This window comes from Primulina tabacum, chromosome 3 (genome assembly GCF_025594145.1).
Source record: "Primulina tabacum isolate GXHZ01 chromosome 3, ASM2559414v2, whole genome shotgun sequence".
NCBI lineage: Eukaryota > Viridiplantae > Streptophyta > Magnoliopsida > Lamiales > Gesneriaceae > Primulina > Primulina tabacum.
This window is the reverse complement of record NC_134552.1, coordinates 1,246,984-1,270,590: the sequence shown is the minus strand read 5'-3', so window position 1 is coordinate 1,270,590 and position 23,607 is coordinate 1,246,984. Positions and strand designations below refer to the sequence as shown.

General features: G+C 36.0%; 2 protein-coding genes and 1 non-coding gene across 3 annotated transcripts; 1 reads left to right on the top strand and 2 right to left on the bottom strand.

Moving 5' to 3' along the window:
- Nucleotides 1–2,087: 2,087 nt before the first annotated feature.
- TRNAR-CCG (transfer RNA arginine (anticodon CCG)) lies at nucleotides 2,088–2,160 on the bottom strand. The gene has a single exon. It is a non-coding gene; the product is annotated as a tRNA-Arg (tRNA).
- Nucleotides 2,161–3,857: 1,697 nt separating this feature from the next.
- LOC142538800 (uncharacterized protein At4g22758-like) lies at nucleotides 3,858–4,996 on the top strand. The gene is made up of 2 exons (XM_075644096.1): nucleotides 3,858–4,361; nucleotides 4,790–4,996. Exons 1-2 carry the CDS (start codon nucleotides 3,950–3,952, stop codon nucleotides 4,951–4,953), a joined length of 576 nt encoding a protein of 191 aa, XP_075500211.1. The 5' UTR covers nucleotides 3,858–3,949; the 3' UTR covers nucleotides 4,954–4,996.
- Nucleotides 4,997–5,542: 546 nt separating this feature from the next.
- LOC142538799 (AT-hook motif nuclear-localized protein 11-like) lies at nucleotides 5,543–23,164 on the bottom strand. The gene is made up of 6 exons (XM_075644095.1): nucleotides 23,057–23,164; nucleotides 22,550–22,920; nucleotides 21,066–21,136; nucleotides 20,828–20,965; nucleotides 20,316–20,477; nucleotides 5,543–6,064 (listed from the first exon to the last, which is right to left on the bottom strand). Coding segments are annotated over exons 1-6 (945 nt in total). The 5' UTR covers nucleotides 23,059–23,164; the 3' UTR covers nucleotides 5,543–5,863.
- Between the last annotated feature and the right edge of the window lie 443 nt (nucleotides 23,165–23,607).

Sequence of the window (23,607 nt, the reverse complement as noted above, 5' to 3'; positions counted from 1 at the left end):
TAACAGTTATAACTTTTGGCCTAGTGGTAAGCGTTCGATACTAACACTCTCCGATATAATCACGAGCTACAATAATGTTATATCTTGATTTTGTTTGTTATTATTAATTTTTATAATTTTTGTATAATTATATGTTAGATAATAATAATTTTAAGTATAATATGTTTTCGTATTTATATTTTGGTTAAGTTGTCTTTCTTTAAAAACACGTGTGACTTGTTTTAGTTTTTTTTAAAACCAGTAATAAAAAGTCATGTCTTAAATATTTTAGAAAAATGCATTTTCCGACTCATTCAAGTTTTCTGTAGATATTAACTACAATAATGTAAGACTAATTTAATTATTTATGATAAATTTAAAGTTTTATTAGTACTTAATCAAGTCACGTGCTCTTAAAAAGGGTGAATTGATTAATTTTTAAAAAATAAAATAAAATCATGTCATTTGTGAGACCGTGACACCAATATTTATTACAAAAAATATTTTTGTTTTGACGCGATCAAATATTTATTATTATGTGTATATATTAAAATTATTATGTGTTCGTGATTATTATTATTTTGTAGATCTTCAAAATTATTGTTTATATTAATAGATATAATAATTACTTTATTCGATTTTATTTATAATGTCAAGCTAATTTTTTATTTGATTTTAATTATATTATCAATATTTGTTTTTGAATTTTTTCATATAATTAAAATTTCATTATAAAAATTTCAAACAAGATATGTAAATAAATTTTTATTATTAAAATAATTTTTTATTTCCAAAACTCGTAGATTATGAATATATTATTTTTAGTGTCTTTATTATTTTTAATTTTTTAAAAATTGGTTTACTTATAGTTAATGTTTGTATGTTATAATTTTTTTTGTTAATTGATGTTGTAATTGTTTTTTAGACAATATTGTGCTAGATAATAATATATTATTATTTTTATTAATTATAGGATGTCATTACATGCTGCACCAGTTGATGCTACTGTTCTTTATTAACAACAAACATATATATATCTAGTTTTATTAAACATAACAACTTTGATAACACCCTAAGAGTGCGTAGATCAGATAATTTAATTCGAGAATTGTAGAAAAGTGGTATAATACACCACCGTACTCGGTCATGTCTACATGAAATGGGCTTTTACAACATCCTATCTTGTGGTGATTGTGTTTACGATATCATTTGATAACTGCTCTTATGGAAAGATGGCGCCGATAACTCATACCTTCCACATTCGAGTTGACGATACAACAATCACACTACAAGATGTTGCGATAATTTGGGGGCTTAATGTTGACGGTGACTATATCATCAGGATTGATGTATCCCGCAAATTTGATAAATTCGAATAATGATAAAAGCAAACGAATGATACACTTCAAAAAAAAATTTAAACAAGTAAAGAATAATGATAGCAAATGTTCTCTAGACGTTCACCAATTATGTAAGCAAATGTTCTCTAGACGTTCACAAGTTATATAAGCAAATGTTTGATATTCGATCAAAATCACGTCATTTAACAGGGCATGGTAATTGGTTCGAGTGATTTGTGCTGATCGTTATACATCTCATAACTCTATCACCACAATTCTAATTATTATTTTTAATAATTTACGTGTAAAAAAAAATTTAAAAATCAAGTCACATCATCTTAAAAAGCTTGACTTGTTGATTTTTTTTCAAAAAAAAAGTATATCATGCCCTCACCATTGACGTAAGACCGTAGATTTTAATTTATATCCATCTAGTTATTATTTTATTCACGGTAAACAGTGAAAAAGCCCAAATTAATAGAGTAAACCGTTAAAAAACCCAAGTTTTTATAATAAAATTTGATGCCTTTAAATGTTCTGGATTTTCAATCCCATCAGGCGTCAACTATAAAATAATTCAATAAACAGCCCGAACTAAAACTAAGAAATTTATAAACTCAGACTATGAGCATGAGAAGCCCTTGTTTGAATATTTTAGAGATAACATGATTCATAATTTGTGATTTAATAAAATTTGAATTTTTTGTAAAAGAGTGAAATAACATTGAACAGTGTGAAAATTAGAACAAAAAAAAAAAAGAGAGGAGGCGATCGCAGTGGGATTCGAACCCACGACCTTTAGATCCGGAGTCTAACGCGATATCCACTCCGCTATGCGATCCCTTTCGGTAGCTCAAAGGAACAAAACAACGAATAAAAATGAAAATTGTAGATGATTTTTGGATGTTTCTGCACAATGAAATAGGTAGAAACCAACCACAATAAACGTAGAAAAGGACAAATTCGAATAGGAAGCAAAATTCATGTAATAATCCAAATAGATAATGTATCACAAATAATCCACACGCGCACCTTATTCTTCCGCCAGGCATCGACGATGAAGCATTGAACAGAAGAAAATCGGATGAAACGGAGAAGCAGATCGGATCTGAGAGAAACAGGAACAGGGACAGCGAGCTAGGGCACCGCGTTTGATTCCTTGGAGCATGGCCAATTTCAGTTTACGCGCTGTTTTTATTTGTAAGCTTGATTGGCCCATAATCATCTTAGCCGGCCTCCTGGGCCGGACCAAATTACTGGGTTAATCAATATTCAATAATGAAATTCCTTTCATAGGTTCTTGAGTTTGTTTTAAAATATAGTTTTTTTAAAAAAAAAAATGTATCTAAAATATTTATTCATCTGTCCGTAACGGTATGAGACATGGTCTCTCACGTTTGACTCAAGTTCTACAAAATATCATAGTTATAAATGATTAGGTCTATATATAATGATTTATCATAACTGTATTATACATTATTCGACATTTCATCCAATAAGACAAACAACCTCTGACTTTTGATATGTCTAAGTCACACCAAAATTTCTTCTATTTTACTTCCAAAGTTTGACTCATCTCTTCTCTACGTTAGATCTCAATTTACTAAATTATTCTCATTTTTTTCTCTTATCTAATCTCTCTCATTTTTTCACTATTTTTCCTTCTAAAATTTAATTAGTTCTCCATTTTTGTTAAATTAAACTTAAAATTAACCGTTTAATGAAATAAAAATAATAATATCATTTTCCTCTTATAGATTATGATTATTATTTCACATACACGAGATATGTGCATATTTTATTAGTATATCAGAAATTGTAATGATGTCTTGCAAATGTCGTCTTTGAAGAATGTTTACAAGTAGACTGAGATTCGAGAGAAAAGACAACAAACACCAATCCTAGATTATATCTCTCACAATATTTCAGTGAAAAATATGCTTAACAGAATCGATCATCAGAAAAATATTAATTCACGTCACCCTAAACTTCACCCTCTCCTTTATATCCCTGAGGCAATGTGATGAGCTACTTAAACACCTGGCTGTAGTATTCAGCATTTGCAGCGATATACATATAACACAATATTGGAACGTTATCTTTATAATTGTTTATTTGTTTTGAAATTTTAGTATATTATAAAAAAAAAAAATATAAATTTTTGATATCAACGATTATAGGAATCGTGGAAGATAATTCAATGGGTGCAAAAAAAAATTAAAATTCACGAGGATTTTAAAAAAATATTTGTATAATTAGTTTTATATAATAAAGTTATTAAATATTAGGTTTTTAATGTTAAATTCTATGTACCTACAAAATATAAAATATGAAAAAATTAAAATAATTCTTTAAGATGATTTGAACTGAACCGAAGATTCGTATAACACGTACACGCCTGCCTCTCAGCCTATCCCACAAAAGGATGCAAGAACAACTGGACACGTCTTTTCAGTGCATTGCTCACTAAATCATGTACATGTGGCATTACACTGGAGATTTCCGAAGATATATATATCCCATCGTTTCGTCTTCTATTCCATACAAGTATACCCTGCAATTCGCAGTTATCTTTCTGGTTTCTCTACGCAGACACGTCTCCGCCATTTACGGACCCTGACATTAAAAGTATGTCGCCGAAGAATCAGCGGAAAGGAGCTGGTCAAGAATATTACATGAAGGAGAGGTACGTCTCGGAGATGTTGCCGTCGTTTAACGTCAGAGATGGTGGCGGAGGGGCGTTGGAGGTGTTGTCAAGGCCGAGGAGTGTGCCGGATATTCTGGATGGAAAAAGAGTCACAGGGCTCAGATTTGAGGACGTGGCGTCGAAAGGAAAGCCGTCGAAGCCTACGAAATTGCTGTTGAAAGTGACGATAGAGAGGATCCTCGGCCCCGTGCAGGTGGTGATGTCGCCCGAGTCGTCGGTCAAGGACTTGATTTCTGCGGTGCTGCTGCTGTATGTTAAGGAGGGGCGGCGGCCACTGCTGCCGTCCACCGACGCGGCCGACTTCGAGCTCCATTACTCCCAGTTTTCCTTGGAAAGTTAGTATCATCAACTTAATTTCGTGCGTAATTTGATTTATTAACTTTTAGAATTGATGAGATCTTTTTCTCCTTATTTTTTTTAAAATTAAAATATCACTATAATAAATAATAAAGGATATGAATATATATTTTTGCTTTATAATAATATTTGAAAAGAGATTATCTTAAATATAAATATACGAAATTAAATTTTTTTTTTGAAGATTACAGTCAATAACTCTATTATATTATATTTAAAAACAAAACACAAAATAGTGTATTTTTTAAAACTGTCAGATGACTCTTGTGTTCATTTCAACCAAATTCCTTTGTATATGTAATTCTATATTAAGTGAAAGATTTGATAGTTTCTTAGGTAATTTCTTTTCTAATTTTCCCACGACAAGTTTAACATGAACTTGAAAGTAACATTATGGTGCATGTAGGTTTAAAGGTGGAAGAGAAGCTAATGGCATTGGATTCAAGAAATTTCTTTCTGTGCCGGAATACGGCGGCAGGAATTGGTGGCGCACCGCCCACCTCAAGCTGTTCAAGGGCGGCCAAGAAACAAGGACTACCTTGGCTCAAATTCATGGATTTCGATTTTTGATTAGTCAATTACATACACGCAATTTTGAGACAACAATTTTTAATTTCCTATCTCAAGAGCGGTCGATTTAAGGATAATACGATAGTCTAGCTATTAATCAGGATACGCCTCTCACTTTTACGAGGCCCCGACATTGTTGTACAAATGTCAAAAAATTATCGTCGCTTGGATATTTCTATGATTGTATGTGATGTGACTTGTCAAATGCACGTATCATGGCTATATTATACATTATTTTTTCTGAGACAATTTTAAGGAATTTTTATGTGTGAGACGGGTCAACTCTACTGATATTCACAATAAAAAATAATAATCTTAACATAAAAATTAATTTTTTTTCATGGATAACCAAAATAAGAGATTCGTCTCAAAAAATATGACATGTGAGATAGTATCACACAAATTTTTGTCTTACATGCATGATTCAATCAAATTATTTCGTTAGAATCTTTGTATCACATATTTAGAGTAAATTACATTATAAAGTGAATTAATTTTTAATAAATTCAACTGATTATGGTCTATTTGATTAAAAAAAAACAATTAAATTTATCCCCCCCAAAAAAAAAAGAGAGTCAAGAATGGTGTCTTCTATTTTTCAAACCAAATAACTGAGAAATACAACCAGGAAATCAATGAAAAAATTATGAAGCCTAATGACCAACATCAATGTTGTACTAAAATAACAATACAACAAACAAAATTCGACTACCGAAAGGTGGAGCCAGAAAGCACCAGCCTCTTCCACTTCATTTTTCTAAAAATTATCCATCACTTCGATCTTCATGATTTCTCTACATAAAATTTGAAGCTCCAAACTCTTCATACTAATAGACTAACAAAGTTTGCAACTTAATATTACACATATCAAATGTAGTTTTTTCTTCCTGGGGTCATTGGGAAGCGGAAATTACGATCCTGGGCACGATTGCGGAGAGTTTTCGTGGACAGCGGACGGAGAAGCGTGATTCTCTTTAGACTCGGTTATGACATTTCCGATTACAGCATTTGGAGGAGCGGTCGGCGCGGAGGTAGCCACTGCGACGCTACGGCTAATTGGCCTGGCCTTTGGAAGCTCCTTTGTATTCTGTCTGAAGGTTGCAACCACTAGCTGCAAAGTATGTTAAAAATTTTGGATCAGTGTCGACAAATTAATATTTAAAATTCTGACCAATCAAAATCTTAGATAGCTGAAAAATTACATTGAATTAAACCAAAAATATGTGGACCAGAAATTAAGAGAGTAAAGGCAACGCTAATTCTAAGAATATATGTCGGCAACTGGTTATTGACAATTGACAAATTGGCAGACAATCATTTAATGGTTGTTGAATAATCAGCACATGTTTTGTGATCAAATTGGAAAAATTTGAAACGGAAGGTTTTTGTTCAAAGAGTAATTGCATCCATAAATAGATGTATTTTTTCATCAGTTAGGTGTATCTCATTCTCAAATCTCCTTTTGAGTTTTATTATTCTTTCTATTAGTTTTATAATATTTGTGAGTTGTTTGTTCTTTTGTATGAAAAGAGTGTGTGTTCTCTTTGGGAACACAGTGAGTGAGTTGTACACCGTAAAATATTATAGTGGAATTCTTTTCATCTTGCCCCTGGTTTTTACCCTAATAATTTTTAGGAGTTTTCCACGTAAATCTCGGTGTCCAGTTTATTCTTTATTTTTGGATTTATTATATCAAATTACCACAAGTGGGACCAACAAGTGGTACCAGAGCCTTGGTTTAAAATTCTTACCATTCCGAGTATGCTTTATGGTTGCAGTCTAGACTAATATTTCAAATCAGAAAAGATTTTTTGAGATTTTTTTTATTAAGTGAGATTATTTTGTTCAGTCTACTAAATTATTGTAGACATAATGGCGGGAAAGTACGAGATAGCAAAGTTCAATGGAAGCAATTTTATGATGTGAAAATAAAGATACAAGCAGTTTTAAGAAAGAAGATTTGCTTGACGGCTATTGGAGATAGACCGGTGGAAATTACGGATGATGGAAAGTGGAATGACATGAATGATAATGATGTTGTCAATTTACACTTGGCTATAGCAGACGAAGTACTGTCAAGTATCTCTTGAATAAAAAAAGCCAAATTTATCTGGGATACTCTGAAAAAGATGTACGAGGTCAAGTCGCTACACAATATGATTTTCCTAAAGAAAAAGCTTTATATTCTTCGGATGACGGAATCTTCATCGATGACCGACCATATCAACACACTAAATATTTATTTCTCCAACTCACTTCCATGGGGCATAAAATAGGGGAAAATGAACGTGCGGAGCTTCTATTTCAAAGTCTACCATATTCATATTATCAACTTATCATCAACATAACCAACAATATTTATGGATTTTCTAAGATTCGACGATGTCTTAACCGCGGTTCTCGGAGAAGAAAGCAGGCGCAAGAATAAGGAAGATAGATTGGTAACCTTGAAGAAGGCAGAGGTTTTACCAATGATAAGAGGAAGATTTATGGACCGTGACTCCAGTGGGAGCCAAAGACGAGGTAGATCAAAGTCGAGAAGTAAGAAGAAAAGTATTTACTGCTTTAAATATGGCGGTAAAGGGCACTTCTTTATATACTGCTTTATATACGAGTATGAAAAAAATTCTCAAGGAAATGTGGCTAGTACTTCAGGCAGTGGTGAAATATTATTCAGCGAAGCGACAAAAGTTGCAAAAGACAAACACAAATTTTGTGACACATGGATTATGGATTTAGGAGCGACGTGGCACATGACGTCTCGGAGAGAATGATTTGATCATTATGAACCAGTCTCAGGAGGATCTGTATTAATGGGAAATGATCATGCCTTGAAAATCGCTGGGGTCGGTACTATCAAAATTAAAATGTTTGATGGCACCATTCGCACCATACATGAAGTACGACATGTGAAAGAACTGACGAAGAATCTTTTGTCCTTGGGGTAATTGGATGACATCGGATGCAAAACATGGATCGAGAACAGGATCATGAAAATTGTGAAGGGTACGCTTGTGGTTATGAATGCGGAAAAAGTTGCTGCAAATCTGTATGTACTTTTGGGAGAAACACACAAAGAGGCTAAAACTAGCTGTTGCATCAATTGGTTCAGGAGAAGAATTAAAAGTATTATAGCATAGAAAGATCGGGCATATGTAAGAACGACGATTGAAAATTCTCTCAGAATGAAAGCTGCTGCCGGGACTTACAAAAGTGTCACTACTCTTTTGTGAGCATTGTGTTACCAGTAAACAACACAGATTAAAGTTTGGCACTTCTACTGCCAGGAGAAAAAGTATATTGGAGCTAATTCATTCCGAATGTTTGGCAAGCACCAGTTGTATTCCTAGGAGGAGCGAGATACTTTGTCTCGTTTATTGATGATTTATCTAGGAGATGTTGGGTGTATTCGATCAAGAAGAAATCAGATATTTTCCAGATCTTCAAAGAATTCAAAGCGCGGGTTGAACTTGATTCAGAAAAGAAAATCAAGTGTTTGAGGACTGACAATGGAGAAAAATATACCAGTAACGAATTTGATGCATATTGTCAACATGAAGACATCAAAAGACAATTCACGACGGCTTACACACCTCAACAGAATGGAGTGGCAGAGCGGATGAACAGAACCTTGTTGCACAGAACAAGAGCTATGTTGAGGACTGTAGATCTAGACAAGTCATTTTGGACGGAATCAGTCAAAACCGCTTGTTATATTATCAATCGTTCTCTTTTAGAAGCGATTGATCTCAAGACTCCGATGGAGATGTGGATTGAGAAGCCGACAGATTATTCTCATTTGCATACATTTGGAAGTTATGTGTACGTTCTGTACAATAATCAAGAAAGATCGAAGTTGGATTCGAAATTTAGAAAATATATCTTCTTGGGTTATGCTGCTGGAGTAAAGGGGTTTCGCTTGTGGGATCATACTGTCCAAAAGCTTGTCATCAGCAGAGATGTTGTCTTCGATGAATATAAAGTAAAAGGAGACAAAGTCATACTGAATTCAAAAACTACTATATTTCAGGTGGAAAATAAGACAGACGAATGTCAAATTTCTTGTGAAGCAGTATCAGAGCACGAAGAACAAGAATATGTTGAGTTTGAGGTTTCCAATATAAGGCAGTCAACTCGAGACAGAAGACCACCATGTTGGCTTTCAGATTATGTCACTGAAAGTAATATTGCATATTGTCTATTATCAGAGGATGGTGAGCCATCGAATTTTCACGAGGCTACTCAAAGCTCGGATGTATCCTTGTGGATGATAGCAATGCAAGAAGAGTTGGAGGCATTAGACATGAATAAAACTTGGGATCTTGTTACACTATCACGAGGGAGGAAAGCTATTGGAAACAGATGGGTCTATAAGATCAAGCGTGATGACAATATCCAAGTGGAGCGGTATCGTGCTAGATTGGTGGTAAAAGGGTATGCTCAGAAAGAAGGCATTGACTTCAATGAGATATTTTCTCATGTGGTTCGGCTTACAACAGTCAGAGTGGTGCTGACATTATGTGCGGTGTTTGACCTACATCTAGAACAACTAAATGTGAAAATGGAGTTTCTTCATGGAGATCTTGAAGAAGAAATCTATATGCTCCAGCTAGAAGGTTTTGCGGAAAAAGGCAAATAGAACTTGGTTTGCAGGTTGAACAAATCTCTATACAGTCTCAAACAGGCACCGAGGTGTTGGTACAAGAGATTTGATTCTTATATCATGAGTCTTGGATATAACAGACTTTGTACAGACCCTTGTACATATTTCAAGAGGTCTGGTGATGATTATATTATTTTATTGTTGTATGTGGATAACATGTTGGTAGCAGGCCCCAACAAAGATCAAGTCCAAGGATTGAAGGCACAGTTGGCTAGAGAATTTGATATGAAGGACTTGGGACAGGCAAACAAGATTCTAAGGATGCAAGTTCACCGAGACAGAAGTAACAGAAAAATTTGGTTTTTCCCAAAAAAATTATTTGAAGAAAATCTTGCAACGCTTCAACATGCAATATAGTAAGCCAATATCGACCCTTCTTCCTGTTAACTTCAAGTTATTCTCCGAGATGTGTCCTAACAGTGAAGCAGAGAGGATGGAGATGTCTCGAGTACCATATGTATCAGCAGTGAGAAGTTTGATGTTCGCTATGATCTGTACAAGACCGGACATTTCTCAAGCAGTGGGAGCAGTTAGTCGGTATATGGCGAATCCTGGACGAGAGCATTTGAGCATTGTTAAGAGGATCATTAGATACATTAAGGGTACCTTAAATGCTAAATTATGTTATGGAGGATCAGATTTTACACTCAGGGGCTATGTCGATTCAGATTATGCAAGTGATTCTTGTAATGCTCGAGATTTATGGTGTTGTTAATCTGAAATGATTCATTGATTAATTGATGTGATTATAGACAGAACGGATCAGACCGGAGAAGTCGGAAAGAAGTTGGATTTATGTGCGAGGAAAAGACCTCGCGCATATGCGCGACCCTGCCGGGCGCATATGCGCGAGGCAGGCAGAGGACCTCGCGCATATGCGCGACATGGATCCGCGCATGTGCGCGAGGGTACCCGAGAGTTGTGAAGAATGGTGAAGGACCTCGCGCATATGCGCCGAATGAGGGCGCGCATATGCATGAGCTGCCGAGATGTTATGTGCTGAGACCAGTAGGTCTCGCGCATATGCGCGAGTTGAGGTCGCGCATATGCGCGAGAAGTGTTGGACCAAAAATGAAGCCACGTTCCTTTCTCATGCAACTTATAAGTAAACAATTCATTTCCTTCATTTCAAAAGGAAAAGTGACCGAGAAGGACTCCAGGGAAAAAGCTTTCACTTTTGTAGGTTTAAATTGTGATTGCGAGAAATCCGCCCGTCAGAATTTGAATCTGACTTCAGTACTGTGTTCCTATCGACGCAGACTACAACTGGACGTAATTTTTCTTAAGTTTTGATATGAGTTGAAATTATGATACTGTCAGAATCGGATATGATTCATATATGGTATTCTCGACATGCTAGACATCGTATAATCGGAATCGGATTGAAGAACAGATACCGTATGGAATTGTTATTATTTTTAGAGTTGATTTGATTGAGATTGATATCAGATTTGTGTTGTATCGATTATGAGTTGTGATAATTGATATCCGTTGATATTGTATTGACAAAGATATTCAGATTGTTCCGTTATACCGTGATTTTGAGTTAGATTCAGATTGATCAGATTCGGTATTGATTTGAGCAGTATATTGATATTGTACTTCTTGATATTGTCATTGCCAGATTGAGTATTGACAGAATTCGAATTCCAGACTTGAACGTTGTCAGAACTGCAACTAAAGAAAGGTATAAGTCAATGTGGTACCGGGAGAACGACTCGAGTATGATATACTTCAGTTTCCCTAAATCACATACTTATTGTTATTGTGTGCATTGATTTGAATTGATATGCATGTTCTATTGATTTATAGAAAGCATGTATTAGACGAGTATTAGACGAGTGATCTTGTGACATAGGTGTCAGATAGTGATGGAATCGTCACTGGCAAATTGCACATTGTCACAGGATAGTGATTTGGCGAAAGTGCCAAAATCTGTGACGGATAGGTCAAGACACCGGATATTTGGTTATATCGATGTTGAATAGAATTGGAGTTTTTTCTATTATTGATATTCGATATGGAATACCAACGTCTGGAAACCGGGATCCCTAGACTAGGATTGAGTCTAGTCTGAGACGTGGAGTCACGAGTCTGATTGACGATTTTATATTTGTTAGTGTTTCAGATTTTGATACATATTACTGATATATGTTACATGCTTTTACATTGTTTATATGATTGCATGTTTCGTTGATTTATACTGGGATGAGTTATCCGGCTGTTGTCGTGTTTGTATGTGTGCATGGCAACAGGTGGGACATGATCAGGGTCGAGAAGATGAATAGAGATCGTGATTAGAATGGAGACTACGGACCATGATTAGAGATAGGGTTTGGAAACTTGATATTTAGTTGTTAAACCTTAGTTTGAATGATTGTATATAGTACAAGACTTGTACTTTAATACTGACATGTATATTAGAATGTATTCCATTACGTTCCATATTTAATACTGTATTTTAAAAAAAATGTAGACCCTGTTTATTATAATCGATTAAATTGTCCCAATGATGATTAAAAACATGATTAGCGTCCGGGTCCCCACAAAAGGTGGTATCAGAGCGATAAATCCTTTAGATTGAGATAGAAGTTAGGAAGCGGGGTAGATTGAGTTTTCTTTCCTTGCTTTTGATTGCTAGCATGATTTACTGCTTTAATACATGTTTACCTGATTATCTGACATTGATATGGTAATGTGTATTATTGAGATTGAATCAGAACCAATTCTTGATCAGAGGTAAGATGATCAGAAGGGAACTGATATATATATATTGTTGTATTGTATTTGGTTGCTAACCCTTTTGGTAATCAGATATGCCTCCTCGAAGAATACCGGAACAGGGTAGCACTTCGAATCCTCCAATGGATGTGACAGCAACACCGATGGAGACATTGTTGAAGAGATGTCAGTCATTCCATCCACCGACTCTGAAGGGTACTGAGACTTCAGTTGATTGCGAGAGTTGGTTAGACGACATTGAGATGCTGTTTGAGTCCTTGGATTACACTGATGAGCGGAAAGTGAAACTGATTGGGCACCAGTTGCATGATGTTGCAAAGAACTGGTGGATTACAACAAAACGGGCCTTGGAGCATCGAGGTACAGTTATCACCTGGAATGTATTTAGAACTGAGTTTTATCAGAGATTCTTTTCAGTGTCGTACAGGAAGGATAAGGGAGCAGAGTTTGCAAACTTGAGACAGGGTCAGCTGAACATTGAAGAGTATGTGTCCAAGTTCTCTACCTTGTTAAGATTTGCTCCACATGTGGCTGAAAACGACGAAGCCATTGCGGATCAGTTTATTAATGGCCTGAATCCTGAAATATTTACACTGGTGAATACGGGACGACCGAATAATTTTACTGATGTCTTGAATAGAGCCAAGGGAACCGAAGCTGGTCTGATGAAACAGAAGGGAGCTTCGTTTGTGCCTTCAGCACCGAGACCACAGCAATCACCTCCCCGATTTGAGAGTGGCAGCAGCAGTGGTGGAAAGAAAGATTTCCTGAAAGCTAAAGGGAAATAGTTCAAGAGATCTGGAAGCGGTTTATCCAGTTCTAGTGGCTCGAGACAGACCGGTCAGGGCCAGAGTTATACAGGACCTTATTGCAGCACTTTTGGAGGGAAGCATTCCACATAGCAGTGCCGAGGAGTGTTTGGCACTTGCCGTATTTGTAGACAGCAGGGACATTTTGCTCGAGTTTGTCCCCAGAGAGATACTCAGAGGTCACAGGGTGCCGAGTCATCGGGATCAGTAGCTCAGACTAGTAGACGACCACCAGTTGCAGTCCACTCCTTCCAGCCAGCACCAGCCCAGTCACAGCCAAGGCCAGAGGAAGCCAGACAGTTAGCCAGCCTCCTAGACAGCAGGCCAGAGTGTTCGCTTTGACTGAGGAGCAGGCTCAGGACACACCAGACGATGTTGTGGCAGGTAACTGTGTTATTTCTGGTTATCCTGCATATGTATTGATGGATACTGGTGGCATCGCATACATTTATATCTAAGCGATTTGCATTGAGTCATGCATTGCCTATTGAGTCATTATCTGCGGTAGTGTCTGTCTCTTCTCCGTTGGGGACATGTTTGATATCAGTGAAATATGTTAAATCTTGTATACTGCAGTATGATAAACATGAGATCGAGTTGGATTGTATTGTACTTGGTTTATCTGATTTTAACTGTATTATCGGTATCGTTATGTTGACCAAGTACAGAGCTACTGTTGATTGTTTCCACAAGATTGTGAGATTCAGACCTGAAATGGCTGATGAGTGGAAGTTTTACGGTAAGGGTTCTCGAGCCAGAATTCCTTTGATATCTGCTATAAATATGACTCGATTATTGCAGAAAGGAGTGGATGGATTCCTTGTCTATTCAGTGGATTTACTGAAATCGAGTCCATCATTGGCGGATTTGCCAGTGGTGTGTGAGTTTGCTGATGTCTTCCCAGATGAAATTCCTGGATTGCCTCCGATTCGAGAGATAGACAACAGTATTGAGTTGATGCCAGGTACGGTTCCGATTTCTAGAGCTCCGTACAGAATGGCACCGATAGAATTGAAAGAACAGTTGGAGGATTTACTAGCCAAAGGGTATATCAGACCGAACGTGTCTCCTTGGGGTGCTTCAGTATTGTTTGTTTGAAAGAAAGACGGTTCAATGTGACTTTACATTGACTACCGGCAACTGAACAAGGCGACGGTAAAGAATAAATATCCCTTGCCTCGTATTGATGATTTGTTTGATCAGTTGCAGGGTTCTTCAGTATATTCCAAGATCGATTTGAGATCTGAATATCATCAGCTGAGAGTCAGGGATTCTTATATATCGAAGAAAGCATTCCGAACCATGTATGGACAATATGAATTTATTGTCATGCCGTTCGGTTTGAATAACACTCCAGCTGTGTTTATGGGTCTGATGAACCGCATATTTCAGAGGTATCTTGATGATTTTGTTATTATATTCATCGATGATATCTTGATTTATTCGAAGAATATGATTGAGCATGCCGAGCATTTGAGAACTGTATTGAAAATTCTGAGGGCTGAGAAACTGTATGCTAAATTGTCAAAATGCGAGTTTTGGTTGAGACAGGTGGTATTTCTGGGTCACATCATATCCGAAGATGGTATATCAGTTGATCCCAGTAAGGTTGAAGCCGTGATTTCTTGGCCGAGACCGACATCTGTACCAGAGATACGCAACTTTATGGGTTTAGCAGGTTATTATCGTCGATTTATTAAAGATTTCTCGAATATTGCCAAACCGATTACGCAGTTGACTCAGAAGAATGCTCCGTTTGTATGGTCTGAAGACTGTGAGTCCAGTTTTCTGGAACTGAAGAAAAGACTGACTAGTGCACCGATATTGACTATTCCATCAGGTACTGGTGATTTTGTGGTTTATTGTGATGCATCTCACCGAGAATTGGGTTGTGTTTTGATGCAGCGAGGGCATGTTATTGCTTATGCCTCGAGACAGCTGAAGCCACATGAGACTCGTTACCCAATTCATGATCTTGAATTGACTGCCATTGTATTTGCTTTGAAGATATGACGACACTACCTTTATGGTGAGAAGTTTGAAATCTATTCTGATCATAAAAGCTTGAAATATCTGTTTTCACAATCAGAGCTGAATATGCGACAAAGAATGTGGCTAGATTTGCTGAATGATTTTGATTGTGAAATCAAATACTATCCTGGAAAGTCTAATGCAGCAGCTGATGCACTGAGTCGTAAGGTATGTTCTTTGTCCTTATCGACAATTGGTGTTTCAAATTTGATAGAAGATTGGTGTTTGTCTGGATTAGCTTTTGAAATAGATCGTCAGCCTCTGAGATTATGTACTATTCGAGCTAAACCAGAACTGATAGTGAGAATCAAATAGGCACATAAAGTTGATCAGAAGGTGCAGAATTCGATTGCTATTGTCAGATCTGGACATCAATCGAAATATCAGGTTCGTGACGGTGTTTTGTATGTGAATAATTGTATTGTTGTGCCGAATGTTTCAGATTTGAGACAGCGGATACTAGCAGAAGCACACAGCAGTCGTTTTATCATTCATCCTGCTGGCAGAAAAATGTATAATGATTTGAAGACACAGTATTGGTGGAAACAGATGAAATCTGATGTTACTGAATTTGTATCCAAGTATCTGAATTGCCAACAGGTGAAAGCAGAAAGAAAGAAACCAGGAGGTCTATTGCATAGTTTATCTATTCCTGAATGGAAATGGGATCACATTTCCATAGATTTTGTGACGCAGTTACCACGTTCCTCTAGAGGTTGTGATGCGATTTGGGTTGTGATTGATAGATTGACCAAATCCGCATGTTTTATGCCATACAAGATGACGTACGGACATGACCAGATGGCAGATATTTATGTCAGAGAAGTGCTCAGATTGCATGGATTGCCGAAGTCGATTGTATCAGACCGTGATCTTCGGTTTACTTCGCACTTCTGGAAGAGTTTACAGCAGGCTCTAGGTACGAAGTTACATCTGAGTACCGCATATCATCCCCAGACCGACGGACAGTCAGAGCGGACTATCCAGACATTAGAAGATATGCTTAGAGCTGTAGTGCTTGATTTTAGCACTAGTTGGCAGGATGCATTGCCACTATGTGAATTTTCGTACAACAACAGCTATCATACGAGTATTGAGATGGCTCCTTTCGAGGCATTGTACGGAAAGAAATGCAAATCCCCTCTGTATTTGGATGATATCTCTGAGGTACCTGAGATTGGACCTGACATGATCAGAGATATGACTGAGAAAGTGAAGATGATTCAGAAGAGAATGAAGGCAGCTCAAGATAGACAAGCCAAATATGCCAACATCAGACGACGACCGTTGGTATTTGAGGCAGGAGACCAAGTATTTTTGAAGATTTCACCTTTCAAGGGAGTTGTCAGATTTGGCAAGAAAGGGAAGCTGTCTCCATGATATATTGGGCCGTATGAGATTCCCGAGAAGATAGGAGATCGTGCCTATCGACTTGCCTTACCGCCTTCTCTATCTGGGATACATGATGTCTTTCATGTATCATTATTGCGTAAATACCTGCCTGATGCTTCACATGTTATTAAGCCAGCCGAGGCCGAACTTGACGAGACATTGAGCTATTTTGAAAAAACGATTCAGATTCTCGATCGCAAGGAAAAAGAGCTCAGAACGAAGACAATTCCGCTTGTGAAAGTTCAGTGGAGTCATCATGGCATCGAGGAAGCTACCTGGGAGACTGAGTCAGACATGAGACAGAGATTCCCAGAGTTAATTCATTGATGTGAGTTTTATATTCAGTATTCTGTTATATACTCCTTATTGATATGATTGATTGCATGTGATTTCGGGGACGAAATCGTATCTTAGGTGGGAGAAATGTAATGCCCGAGATTTATGGTGTTGTTAATTTGAAATGATTCATTGATTAATTGATGTGATTATAGACAGAACGGATCAGATCGGAGAAGCCGGAAAGAAGTTGGATTTATGTGCGAGGAAAAGACCTCGCGCATATGCGCGACCCTGCCGGGCGCATATGCGCGAGGCAGGCAGAGGACCTCGCGCATATGCGCGACATGGATCCGCGCATGTGCACGAGGGTACCCGAGAGTTGTGAAGAATGGTGAAGGACCTCGCGCATATGCGCCGAATGAGGGCGCGCATATGCGCGAGCTGCCGAGATGTTATGTGCTGAGACCAGTAGGTCTCGCGCATATGCGCGAGACGTGTTGGACCAAAAATGAAGCCACGTTCCTTTCTCATGCAACTTATAAGTAAACAATTCATTTCCTTCATTTCAAAAGGAAAAGTGACCGAGAAGGACTCCAGGGAAAAAGCTTTCACTTTTGTAGGTTTAAATTGTGATTGCGAGAAATCCGCCCCGTCAAAATTTGAATCTGACTTCAGTATTGTGTTCCTTTCGACGCAAGCTACAACTGGACGTAATTTTTCTTAAGTTTTGATATGAGTTGAAATTATGATACTGTCAGAATCGGATATGATTCATAAATGGTATTCTCGACATGCTAGACATCGTATAATCGGAATCGGATTGAAGAACAGATACCGTATGGAATTGTTATTATTTTTAGAGTTGATTTGATTGAGATTGATATCAGATTTGTGTTGTATCGATTATGAGTTGTGATAATTGATATCCGTTGATATTGTATTGACAAAGATATTCAGATTGTTCCGTTATACCGTGATTTTGAGTTAGATTCAGATTGATCAGATTCGGTATTGATTTGAGCAGTATATTGATATTGTACTTCTTGATATTGTCATTGCCAGATTGAGTATTGACAGACTTCGAATTCCAGACTTGAACGTTGTCAGAACTGCAACTAAAGAAAGGTATAAGTCAATGTGGTACCGGGAGAACGACTCGAGTATGATATACTTCAGTTTCCCTAAATCACATACTTATTGTTATTGTGTGCATTGATTTGAATTGATATGCTTGTTCTATTGATTTATACAAAGCATGTATTAGACGATTATTAGACGAGTGATCTTGTGACATAGGTGTCAGATAGTGATGTAATCGTCACTGGCACATTGCACATTGTCACATGATAGTGATTTGGCGAAAGTGCCAAAGTCTGTGACGGATAGGTCAAGACACCGGATGTTTGGTTATATCGATGTTGAATAGAATTGGAGTTTCTTCTATTACTGATATTCGATATGGAATACCAACATCTGGAAACCGGGATCCCTAGACTAGGATTGAGTCTAGTATGAGACGTGGAGTCACGAGTCTGATTGACGATTTTATATTGGTTATGTTTCAGATTTTGATACATATTACTGATATTTGTTACATGCTTTTACATTGTTTATATGATTGCATGTTTCGTTGATTTATACTGGGATATATTTCTCATCGGAGTTATCCGGCTGTTGTCGTCTTTGTATGTGTGCATGGCAACAGGTGGGACAGGATCGGGGTTGAGGAGATGAAGAGAGATCGTGATTATAGTGGAGACTACGGACCATGATTAGAGATAGGGTTTGGACACTTGATATTTAGTTGTTAAACCTTAGTTTGAATGATTGTATATAGTACAAGACTTGTACTTTAATACTGACATGTATATTAGAATGTATTCCATTACGTTCCGCATTTAATACTGTATTTTTAAAAAAAAATGTAGACCCTGTTTATTATAATCGATTAAATTGTCTCAATGATGATTAAGAACATGATTAACGTCCGGATCCCCACAATTCTGATAAGAGAAAATCTACTACTGGTTATGTGTTTACACTTGCAGGAGGAGCATTAAGCTGGGTTTCAAAACCGCAAATAGTTGTGGCATTATCTACAACGGAGGTAGAATATATGGCAGCTACTCAGGCTTGCAAAGAGGCAATATGGACTAAAATGTTATTGGAGGAGATCGGACACAAACAAGAGAATGTTCCTTTGTCTTGTGACAGTCAGAGTGCCTTGCACATCGCAAGGAATCCAGCCTTTCATTCCAGGACTAAATATATTGGAGTCCAATTTCACTTTGTACGGGAGTAGTAGAAGAAAGAAGTGTGGATATGCAGAAAATCCATACAAAAGATAACATAGCTGATTTTCTGACCAAGTCATTGAACAATAATAAGTTTGAGTGGTGCAGATTCTCAATTGGCCTAACAGAATCGTAAGAAGCAAGAAATGGCAAGATTGAAAATGATGTGTGGAGATGTGTTTGATTCTCAATCAAATCTCCAAGTGAGAGAAAAGTCGGCAATTGATTATTGACAATTGACAAATTGGCAGACAACCATTTAATGGTTGTTGAATAATCGGCACATGTTTGTGACCAAGTAGGAAAAGTTTGAAACGGAAGTTTTTTTGTTCAGACGAGGAATTGCATCTATAAATAGATGCATTCCTTCATCAGTTGGTGTATCCCATTCTCAAGTCTCCTCTTGAGTTTTCTTATTCCTCTTATTAGTTCTGTAATATTTGTGAGTTGTTTGTTCTCCTGTATTAAGGGAGCGTGTGTTCTCTTTGGAAACACAGTGAGTGAGTTGTACACCGTAAAATATTATAGTGGAATTCTTTTCATCTTGCCCGTGGTTTTTACCCTAATAATTTTTCTGAGTTTTCCACGTAAATCTCGGTGTCCAGTTTATTCTTTATTTTCGGGTTTATTATCTCAAATTACCGCAAGTGGAACCAACAATATATACTCAACAAACATAAAGCAGACTGCATTCATGTCACGGAAAAAAAATTAGTATCACGCAAAACCATCGACACGACAATTTCAACTACCAATTTTAAAATAAGTTGTCCAAGTCTTTGGTATTTGTTGCCATGACATCAGTCATGTCACTCGGTTTCATGTTAGCATTTTTCGATGTCAAATCAATATTTGTTTAGCTATCACATAAACACTTTCGACGAAATAAAGATTAAAGCATAAAAAAGTCAACTTTATTATATTCAAAATCAAACTTCGAATGCTCGATGAATTAAAGCTCAAAATGAGATAAGTTAATGGAGCAAAAAAGTTATTTTTCCGGTTGTCGCCTTCATCAAAAGATTTTTTTAAAGAAAGATGTTATGTATAATTTCTCCAAAATATTACAGTTTCAGCCAGAAATGTGTGTACATTCTTGTGTACATGAATTATCGAGAATTGCACGCGTTTACAGAGAGAAAAAGAGCTTACTTGAGTGGGGACAGCAGCAATGAGCCAGCCCCCCACGACGCCACCGAAGATACGACCATCGGGATTTGCCAGCTGAATGCTCAACCGAGCAACTCTTCGTCCCCCAAGCCCACGTTCGGTGTAGATATGCGAGCCACTCAAACTAACAATATCAAAGCGGCCCTAAAAAGGAGCAAAAATAAGATATGGAAGACATGGTAGAGTGCTGGTTTTTTTTTTCAATCTTAGTCATTTTACTGTAATATTGATGTGACATAGAAAGTGCAAGCAATGGTCGTCGCTAAGTTAACTTTTTCGGTGACTTTTTATTATCATGTCAATGATAAAAAGATTAAAAGCCAAAAAATATGAATTAGTGAACCATGCACAACTGCAAAATAACCAAAATAATAAAAAATATAAAATACGAAGATCAAAATATGCCAAATTTTCTTTCCAAAATATCTTATGCATGCACACAGTGTTTGTACAATGTAGAGATGTCTAAATGGATATGAAAACAAAGATTCTACCTCGTATTTGACAGTGGCTCCAAGTGGACCAGGTTGCAGAATTTCTGCAATGGAAACAGCACCCGAAGCTGAAAGCACACACATGGAATCAGAAGCTCTTTGGCTTTGAGAGACGGACCAAATCTTCTGAGCAATGTTCTGTAATCATCATAAATCACCGTCCAAACAACTATTATTTGAAAATCATATTAATTTTGATTGGTTAATTGTACAACATTAATTAATTAATTAATATTACCTCTCCTATTGGGATAATCATCGTATAAGGTGTGAAGTTGCTCCCAGCTGCGGCGCTTACAGCCATTCCTCCTTCAAAGTCATAATTATACATCATATTGAACAGTACCATATCTCTTGAAACGCTGTACGTAAATCAAGTCTAAAAGATTTTGTACAAAATTGTCTATCTATACTATAAACCATAAGAACCTGTAAAAAAAATGATGAAAAAACATGTATTTCGAAGAAAACAAATCAACAAAATAAATATTGTCTAAGGGTAAGATCAACAAAAACATAAATATAAGAGAAATTGCATTTCTTGCTACGTATATTTGTTCTGTTGTAATTTTGATATTTTATACTGTCAAATTTCGATTGTAGTCTATTATCTTTGGTTTTTTTGGGATCAATTTTAATAATTTTTCGATGTGGCGTTGATGTGACACCAATACGACGATGTTCTCAATGGAAAAAAATCTAAAATTGTTATAAAATAAAGTATACATGAATCACAAACATAAATATACAAACCCTGAATATAAATATTAAAAAAAAATATTCCCGTGAAAAACATTGGTCATTTGAAATTTCAATAATTTTTTAACTTCTATGCAACGTTCACAAACATTATTTCAATTTCACATTTTTTTCCCAATTATTAGGCCATAGATTTTATTTTAGTGCAGATTTTGCACCAAAATAACACAATTTCTGCACTAAATATAAACTATCTTCAACTCATCCATTCCAAACTCAACACCAAAAGAAATATCCTCCAAAATATTACCTACAATTTTATTTTCAATAATTATTTTATTCCATAAAATATATATAAAAAAATGTATTAAAATAAATTACTCTTAATAAGTCTACGCAATTATTTCAATGAAAACAATTTTAAACAACTTTTTTAATTTATTTAAACAAATAATTTAATATAATAATTAAATAAACTATTAGTATAATAAGTAGTTACCAACTTGGAAACTTTATATCAATCATTATACATATTTTAGTCTAAAAAAATTCATAAAATAACAATTAATTTAACTATTTATTAGATAAATGAATTATTCAAAATTTTAAATTTACTAATTTAGAAGATAATTTAATCAACATGAGAATGAATTAATTCCTCTAGAAAAATAAAACAGAAAATGACATGTAATTAAAATTAAAACCATTTCTATAACACCACCTTATTTTGATTAGGCATTTGTTATAAGGTTACAATTAGGTCCATGAAAATGAATTTTTGTCATAAAATATAATATATTTTTTGCAAGCAGGTCGAATTAACGTGTGACATAATAATTTCTTTTATTTTATTTCACATGGACTTTGACTTGGTATGTATGCTTTATATCCATTTAAAAATTACATGTAATTTAAATTTAAAAATAAAATAATTTACAATTTTTTAGGAAAAAAATTACATATACGTCCATTCGTATTCCAGTTTGTTAAAAATATGAAGTCTCAAATCAACAGAAATGATACCAAAAGATGCGGCAAGTGTCTGCCATTTCCCGGTGCCCTTTGGGCGACCACGCCCCCTCTTCTGCTGAGTAGCCAAATATTCCGGCGTCAATACCAGTTCCTGATGCCCAAGGTCCTCTGCCTCCTTCCTTGGCCTCCCTCTCTTCCTTCTCTCCTTAAACTCACCACCACCGCTGCTGCCGTTTTCAACGTCAACAATCACCCCAATATTCTCATCGTCCACATCGTTCGTCCTCTCAACCATGTTTACGACCATATCAGTGGCATTTTCTTCCCCTGGACTCACCGGAACCTCCGGCTCTACAAGGTCCGAATCGGGGAGCGGAACACTGGTATTGATTTCCTCCTCCATTATTGACAACTCTTGATCCCTACAAATATATATAAATCAAACTCCAATCAGTAAAAAAATAGAAAAAAAAAAAGATTTGATGCACATAAATGTATTGAAGAATGTTGCTTTTCATGCTTGTGAAATCTCACACACATGTACGTGAATATACATACATTTACGCTGTATGTATATGAAGAGAGAGTGGCAGATTGGAGAAGGAAGTCTTTCTTTGTCTGGTGAAGAGAGATTTGTGAGGTTTTTAGAATTTTTGTGAACTTTTCAGTCCAAATGATGAGAATTTGATAATTAAAAAACGGCTGTATACGCTTTTTATGGAGAGGATTTTGAGTGAATTACAAGAATACCATACCCTCTTCATTTTTGTCGTCAAATATTTTTTTATAAAAAAAAATAAAATTTGGGAACCTTTTAATATGGAGTAATTACTAATTAATAATCGGGATATTTTAAATCTTTTAGATTTGAAAAGGAAGAAAATATTTATTTTCAGAATAAAAAAAAATAGTATCATCATTGAAATATTATTTTTTCTTTGACAAAATGGAAAACAAAATCATATAGGGCTGTAATTTTCCTGTCTTTCTTTATTTGTATTAATTTATTTTGTGTATCAATTATGAAATAGAAGAACTCGAAATCTCATATAGATATTACTGTAAAAGTTGGAATAAAATAATCTATTCGAATTACGTCGATATTACTT

Coding starts and splice junctions, on each gene's coding strand:
- LOC142538800 (XM_075644096.1), top strand. CDS start 3,950: ATGTCGCCGAAGAATCAGCGGAAAGGAGCTGGTCAAGAATATTACATG. Junction 4,362..4,789: donor CTCCCAGTTTTCCTTGGAAA/GTTAGTATCATC, acceptor TGGTGCATGTAG/GTTTAAAGGTGGAAGAGAAG.
- LOC142538799 (XM_075644095.1), bottom strand. Junction 21,137..22,549: donor GACACTTGCCGCATCTTTTG/GTATCATTTCTG, acceptor ATGACTTTGAAG/GAGGAATGGCTGTAAGCGCC. Junction 20,966..21,065: donor TGATTATCCCAATAGGAGAG/GTAATATTAATT, acceptor TGATGATTACAG/AACATTGCTCAGAAGATTTG.